A 7825-nucleotide genomic window follows, 5' to 3' on the forward strand; every position below is an offset into this window, starting at 1 on the left:
ATTTCATTTGTATATATTTTTGTATATATGTATTATATGTATTTTATTTGAAATGTATGTATTTTAGAATGAAATAATTCATGAGAAATTCCTCGAATGTTTTTCAGTCAAGTTTTTGAAACTAATTTTATTTGCCTTTTTGGTGCATGTACTTAATTAGCTTTGATTTATTCAGATTATAAATTTTAGCAAAACTAAAAATGTGGCCCTCTCACAAATAACATTTCCTATCCCTAGGACAGAGGTCAAGATTATTCCATAATGATGATATAGCAAATGAGCTTTTTCTATTCTGTTGTCCCTTCTCTTGTTAAAGGCTGTATTCAAATTAAGATTTATTGAATTTTCCCTCGTAAAAGAGACTATCCTGCTCTCCATTTTAGGATTCACATGTTCTGGTAATGTTTTTGAAAGACAAAAATGTTCCATTTTTTTTCAACTTATTTTGCCTTGGGGTACAGCTGATTAACAATGTTGTGATAGTTTCAGGTGAACAGTGAAGGGACTCAGCCATATATATACATGTACCCATTCTCCCCCAACTCCCATCACATCCATGCTGCCACATAACATTGAGCAGAATTCCAAGGACCAGCATTAGGTCCTTGCTGGTTGCTGGGGTTGGGAGGGGCAGGGAGGAGGATGGGCGAAAGCAATAGTTAGGGAGTTTAGGATCGACATGTAAACAACTGCTATATTTTAAAATATTTTAAAATATTCTATTTTTAAAAATATTTTTATATGCTAGTAAACAACATAAAAATATTATTTCTAGCAGAAATAATACATGAATTGACTTTTCAGGAATAAATAATTAAGAGGAAATGATTAGTTTCTCCTGTATTAGATATTGTGTTTAAATCATATACAATCCAAAAATAATGGAACTAGGCCTTTGAGTTACTGGCAAATTCAGCCTATTTCACTAAAACAGAGAAGTGAAAACCTTGGTAAGTATAAGACAAGATAGCAAAAAAAAAAAAAAAAAAAGACAAGATAGCGAGATGGAGAGACTCTGTCCAAGGATGGCTGACAGCAGGAAGTCAGCCCTTTGCAGATCACTGAAAATATTGAATAACTTCAACTTAATCATTTACATGGCTTATGAATGAATAAAAATGGTTTGGGGGCTTTTTAATATAGTAACTAATAAGCTAACCTATGTGTTATGTAGTTTTACTCCATTAACTTCACTCCTTTGTTTTATATATGTACAGTAAATTTAATTATTGAGAATTTTTCATTCTCTCTTTAACCAGATCATATCTGTTTGGAGAGAGTCCTTGTAGAACTTGTGAAAATCTTTATTCATCTGTTTCTTGGTATTTTATTTCAAAATGTTATCTCTTTACCTAGGATTTGGAAACACTTTGAGTTCAAGTACTGGGGAAAGTAAGCTACCATTCCAAGAATCAAAAGGCCAGTTCCAAAGAGAAACATCTAAGAGGCAAGTTTTAGAACTTTGGTTTCAAATACTTACGACTTTATATTTTTATGACATGTAAGTAGAGAGGAGGATCATGTCATTAGATGGCAGAGAAGCAGTAGGGTATCAGCCAAGCTAAGCCCTCTTAATCTTAGAGCAGTGTTTCTCAAAGTCCTCTTGTCAGACCACACAAATCAAAATTACCTTGTGTGTGTGTGTGTGTGTGTGTGTGTGTGCGCTTAGTCACTCAGTTATGTCCAACTCCTAGGGGAACACATTAAAAATGCACATTCTTGGGCCCCCATGCTAGACTTACTGAATCATGGTCTCTGGGGCTGAGGTGAGGAATCTTCACTTTTCACGAGATGTGAAAACCAAATAAGAGTTTGACAGGGAGATGGACTTCCCTGGTGGTTCAGTGGTTGAGAATCTGCCTTCCAGTGTAAGGAACACAGGTTGATCCCTAGTTGGAGAACTAAGATCCCACATGCCGTGGGGCAACTAAGCTCATGCACTGCAACTTCTGAGCCCACGTGCCGTAACGGAAGGATCTCACCTGCTGCAACATAGATCCCAAAGATCCTGTGTGTTGCATCTAAAATCAGACACAGCCAAAATAAATAAACATTACAAAAACAGAACTGAGTTTAACAGGTATAAAAGAAAAAGACTAATAGCTGAAAAAAGAAGAGAAGTGAAAGGCAAAGGAGAAAAGGAAAGATATACCTATTTGAATGCAGAGTTCCAAAGAGTAGCAAGGAGTGATAAGAAAGCCTTCCTCAGTGATCAATGCAGAGAATTAGAGAAAAACAACAAAATGGGAAAGACTAGAAATCTCTTCAAGAAAATTCGAGATGCCAAGGGAACAATTCATGCAAAGATGGGCACAATAAAGGACAGAAATGGTAGGGACCTAACAGAAGCAGAAGATATTAAAAAGAGGTGGCAAGAATACAAAGAAGAACTATACAAAAAAGAGCTTCATGACCCAGATAATCACGATGATGTGATTACTCACTTAGAGGCAGACATCCTGGAATGCAAAGTCAAGTGGGCCTTAGGAAGCACCACTACGAACAAAGGTAGTGGAGGTGATGGAATTCCAGTTGATCTATTTCAAATCCTAACAGATGATGCTGTTAAAGTGCTGCAGTCAATATACAAGCAAACTTGGAAACTCAGCAGTGGCCACAGAACTGGAAAAAGTCAGTTTTCATTCCAATCCCAAAGAAAGGCAATGCCAAAGAATGCTCAAACTACCGCACAATTGCACTCATCTCACACACTAGTGAAGTAATGCTCAAAATTCTCCAAGCGATACTTCAATAGTGCATGAACCGTAAACTTCCAGAGGTTCAAGCTGGATTTTAAAAAGGCAGAGGAACCAAAGATCAAAATGCCAACATCTGTTGGATCAACAAGAAAGCAAGAGAGTTCCAGAAGAACATCTATTTCTGCTGTATTGACTACGCCAAAGCCTTTGACTGTCGGGAACACAACAAACTGGAAAATTCTGGGAGAGATGGGAATACCAGACCACCTGACCTGCCTCCTGAGAAATCTGTATGCAGGTCAAGAATCAACAGTTAGAACTGGACATGGAACAACAGACTGGTTCCAAATCAGGAAAGGAGTATGTCAAGGCTGAATATTACCCTGCTTATTTAACTTCTATGCACAGTACATCATGAGAAACACTGGGCTGGATGAAGCACCAGCTGGAATCAAGATTGCTGGGAGAAATATCAACAACCTCAGATATGCAGATGACACCACTCTTATGGCAGAAAGTGAAGAAGAACTAAAGAGCCTCTTGATGAAAGTGAAAGAGGAGAGTGAAAAAGTTGGCCTAAAGTTCAGCATTCAGAAAACTAAGATCATGGCATCTGGTCCCATCGCTTCATGGCAAATAGATGGGGAAACAATGGAAACAGTGGCAGACTTTCTTTTCTTGGGCTCCAAAATCACTCCAGGTGGTGACTGCAGCCATGAAATTAAAAGATGCTTGCTTCTTGGAAGAAAAGCTATGACCAACCTAGAGAGCATATTAAAAAGCAGAGACATTACTTTGCCAACAAATGTCTATCTAGTCAAGGCTATGGTTTTTCCAGTAGTCATGTATGGATGTGAGAGTTGGACCATAAAGAAAGATGAGTGCCAAAGAACTGATGATTTGAACTGTGGTGTTGGAGAATGCTTTTGAGAGTCCCTTGGACTACAAGGAGATCCAACCATTCCATCCTAAAGGAAATCAGTCTGAATTTTCATTGGAAGGACTGATGCTGAAGCTGAAACTGCAATACTTTGACCACCTGATGCAAAGAACTGACCCTGATGCTAGGAAAAATTGAAGGCTAGAGAAGGGGATGACAGAGGATGGGATGGTTGGATGGCATCACTGACTCAATGAACATGAGTTTGAGTAAACTCCTGGAGTTGGTGATGGACAGGGAGGCCTGGCATGCTCAGTCCATGGGGTCGCAAAGAGTCGGACATGACTGAGCAATTGAACTGTATGCATTCCAGGTAGAAAAGTGTATGTAAAGGGATAAGGTTTGAAAAGGCATCTGGTGCTCAAAGGTCAGTAAAGTGGGTCAGTGTTGCCACAGAATTAAGGCTGAGATTGCTGAGGTCTGTGAGGGGCCATGAATACCATATTTAGATACCTGTGCTGTATCCAGTACATCAGGGTTCACAGACTCAAACTGCTTCCAGATCTGATGGGCCAAGGGTAACTGCAGAGTGCCCCCTCTAAAGGGAATAACCACGGCTCAGAGTTAACCAGATGTTGCAGTGTAGGAACTGTAAGTCTAGTGTTGTCAGATTTTCTGATTTTTAAAAAAAGCTAAGAATCTAAAATTTATGTGACATCTCCTGACATTTAAATTTTGACAACTAATTTTTTTAAGTATCTGCAGCACCCCTTATCCAAAAAATAATAATAATGCTTATATACCCATTGTAGCCTAGCCGGCTCTGGGTTCTGATCTCCATGGTAGCCAGTGAAGAACCATCCAAGATTTTAAAGCTATATAAGCCTATTTAAGCTTATACTATTAAGATTATATAATTCAATCAGAAAAATACCATTCCAGCAGTGATATGTAGAATGAATTGTAGAGGGTGGGACCACCAGGAGCATAGTGGCCAGTGAGAAAGGCAGGCTATGATAAGGCCTCAACTGGGGCAGAGGTGATAGAAACTGAGAGATAAAATTGGATTTTTCAGTCATTTCAAGAGTAGATTTAGAAATAGATAGAATATTTCAGTAAAGGAACAGGGAAGAATAAATGACAAGTGGGTAGACATAAATATTACTTAAGGATATAGAGCATATGAGACATTTGAAAAAAAAATAATATTAGAAATGTTCAACATGAAGTATCTTTGTAGAAATGTAAAATATATTTGTATGTTGCACCTGATTAGAACTTAAGAGAGAGGTTATAGCCAGAACCAAAACTTTCCCACAGAGAAGAAATAGTGGTAACTTCTTATTCAGGGTTCAGTATTCTACTAAAGAGTTATTTCTCCTACTTTAAAATGTTTTTTAAGTTTGTAAGTGTCATATGATAATTTTGCTATTATTTAGTCATTTTACTGAACATTAGTATCAACATCACAGAATCATAGATTTCATAGAATTCCAGAGTTGAAAGGAATTAAATGTCATTTAGTCTCCCTTCCACTGGGTCCTTGAATAACCATCCAACATTACCAGCAAGTAATCATGCTGTTTCCACCAAGACAATTCCAGTGACCAGGAGCTTATTCATTCTACAGTGCTCGTTTCATGTTTGGATTTCTCAGGTCATTCACTAGCTTTTAAAATTTGTCTTTTTATCATTTCCATTCATTGGTTCTAAGTCATACAGAGTAAACAGATTAGAAGCATCACAGTGGAAAAAAGCCATGGGTGTCAAGAAAGTAGGCAAATCAAAGTAGGAAAGTAACAAGGCATATGAACAGTGTTGTGTACCACAACTTTAGAAAAGTACAAATATTTTTGGAAGAGTTTAAAAGTGACCAACAGAAAATAGGTGGGTTTAAAATGGACTTCTATCAAGAAACCTCTGAGAAACTGGTGCCAGAAGTTGCTGCTGGGAAGGCCTGTGAGCGCTGAGGGTCTATGATGAAAAGGAGACACATGCTCTTCCTTTCATACTCTTTTTACTGTTTTAATTCCTTGCCATTCCTTGCTATAAGAGATAGAAAGATTCTGTCCTAGCAATATGTGTGGTTCTTCCCTACACCATCTGCTATTTGTGGCTCCTTGCATGACTGTCACATTTTAGCCTGTGTGAGCTTAAATCGTCACCTCCTCAGAGTGGCATCCATGACCATCTTTTTAAAGTGGGTTTGTGCTCCACACTGTTATCTACTATATTATTACTCAGTTCATTTGCTTCATATCACTTCAGGATCTGTAATTATGTTTACTGTTTGTTTATTGTCTGCACCTGTGTAGATGATCACCTCCTAAAGATTTGTTTACCGCTTATACTTAGCTCCTAGTGCAATATGTGGCTTATGGTAGTGAATCATAAATGCTTTTAATGAATGAATCTAATATAAAAGACTAAAGATGAACACTAAGATACAGTTACACATGAGAAGATAACTAGAGATGCCTGTCTACAGTGAGACCAAAATAGGGAAAGGATACTGAAAGTTAAGCAAGTGGGATTTAGAGAAGATTTATGGGCTACTTGATTACAGATGATTAAGACTCAATTCTAATGAAAACTGCTGAATGATTGTTTCTGTAGGCCTTTAAAAGTAGTATTTGTATTTAATTTGGAATATATAAATTGCTTTTTTGTCAAAAAGAAAGAGACACCAACTTCACCATGAGTCTAAGATATAGAGCATCAATTTTATGGGTGATAAATATGATAAACTAATCATATTTTCCAAAGAATTGCTGTTGATCTAAATTAGAATGGTTTGTTTCTCTTATATGCCATATTTGACCAAGTAATTCATTTTGATTTTTAGTTTTGTTTCATCACATGAGAAGCCAGATATTTGTTTATCAAATTCTGCTGTGTCCAAGTTTGGTGCATCCTCCATGACACAATTACCTCAACAATCTGGAAATGCAAGTATTATAAAAAGAAACACTTCTCTCTTTTTTATTTTAAATACTGCCTGAAGAGTTAAACCTTCAATGGTTGCTGACTTTTTTAACCTCAAAATATAGGTCCATTTACAAGAAAGAAAACAACAAAGTCTGTCACCAGAGATTGAAAAGCTATGCTTTACTCGCTCTGAAAAAATATCAAACTCTTCAAATTTTAATAAGAAAGTGGATTGCTTTATTAGAAATGAATGTAAAAAGGAGATTGATTTCAGGTAAGAACTCTTTAAAAATATTTTAAGACTATACAAGTGAAAGCTTTCTACAAAGAATTTCAGCATTCCTTTTCCCTTGGTTCATTTTAAGGATCAGAACCTAAATGTTTTATTTACTTAAAGATGTAAAAATTTTAGACCGCTGGTAAGCTAAGCTCCTTAAGATAATTCAAAATATCAAATATCTCAATTTTTGAGAACCTATGTTTTTGATGCTAGTAATTAAAACACTGTGTTACATTGATAAACTTTTTTACTAATTTGAATACAATATGTTGATAATATGAAATATGAGGTCACTTGAGAAATGAGATCAGCTAATTTTTCTAATGTTCTAGTTGTATTTCAGCCCCCAACTTCTGTTATAATTCTACAGGTTCAAAGAAGAAGTCTGGTTAAGTCTAATCAGTGCCCCTACTGCTGATCGTTTTTATGGTTACTTTTAGCAGTTTCCCTCTTCCTCTTGAATAGTCAAGGTTTCAAGACCTGTTGACAGTGATTAAATGGTGCTACTTTCTAATATGTCTAAAGAAATATCTATCTAATATACTTGTCTCTACCTTTCATAGTTCATGAATTCTAATTTCCTCCAGACGTCCTATAAGATTATGCCTGTTGAAGTTCATTTGATAAATTACCTCTCAGCAATCTTCAAGTTTATCCATTTTATATTTTTAGTACATTATTTATTATAAATCTGTGTTATAAAAATAGTTACTTTTACATTTGTTTTTCCCCCCAGTAGGTATCATCCTGATGATGAAGCTGACGAAATAAAGTCCTTTCTGGGAATATTTGATGGTATTTTCTGAAACAGACAAAAATGCTTTTTATATTAATAAGACAAAGTATAAAGACACCTTACAAAGCTTGATTTTTATTTTTAAAAAGTAGTTCATACTTGTTCAGATTTTTTTTTCTTGTATTTGACCAACTTTGTTGGCTTTTTTTGCAACAAAATATTTGGACTGATTTTTCCCCCATAATATTGTAACTTCATGAAAAATACTTTTATGGTGGCTTTGTTTCATAAGCTGATAATTA

At 36.0% G+C, this 7825-nt stretch overlaps 1 protein-coding gene across 1 annotated transcript in view; it reads left to right on the forward strand.

The window, feature by feature from the left end:
* HFM1 (helicase for meiosis 1) overlaps positions 1-7593 on the forward strand; it is a 113794-nt gene extending 106201 nt beyond the window's left edge. The window contains exons 35-38 of the mRNA XM_068966228.1: positions 1357-1447; positions 6425-6536; positions 6630-6781; positions 7524-7593. Of these exons, the coding sequence (XP_068822329.1) occupies positions 1357-1447; positions 6425-6536; positions 6630-6781; positions 7524-7593 (425 nt within the window). The remainder of the gene's footprint in view (positions 1-1356; positions 1448-6424; positions 6537-6629; positions 6782-7523) is intronic.
* The last annotated feature ends 232 nt before the right edge of the window (positions 7594-7825 follow it).

Source organism: Capricornis sumatraensis, chromosome 2 (genome assembly GCF_032405125.1).
Source record: "Capricornis sumatraensis isolate serow.1 chromosome 2, serow.2, whole genome shotgun sequence".
Lineage (NCBI taxonomy): Eukaryota > Metazoa > Chordata > Mammalia > Artiodactyla > Bovidae > Capricornis > Capricornis sumatraensis.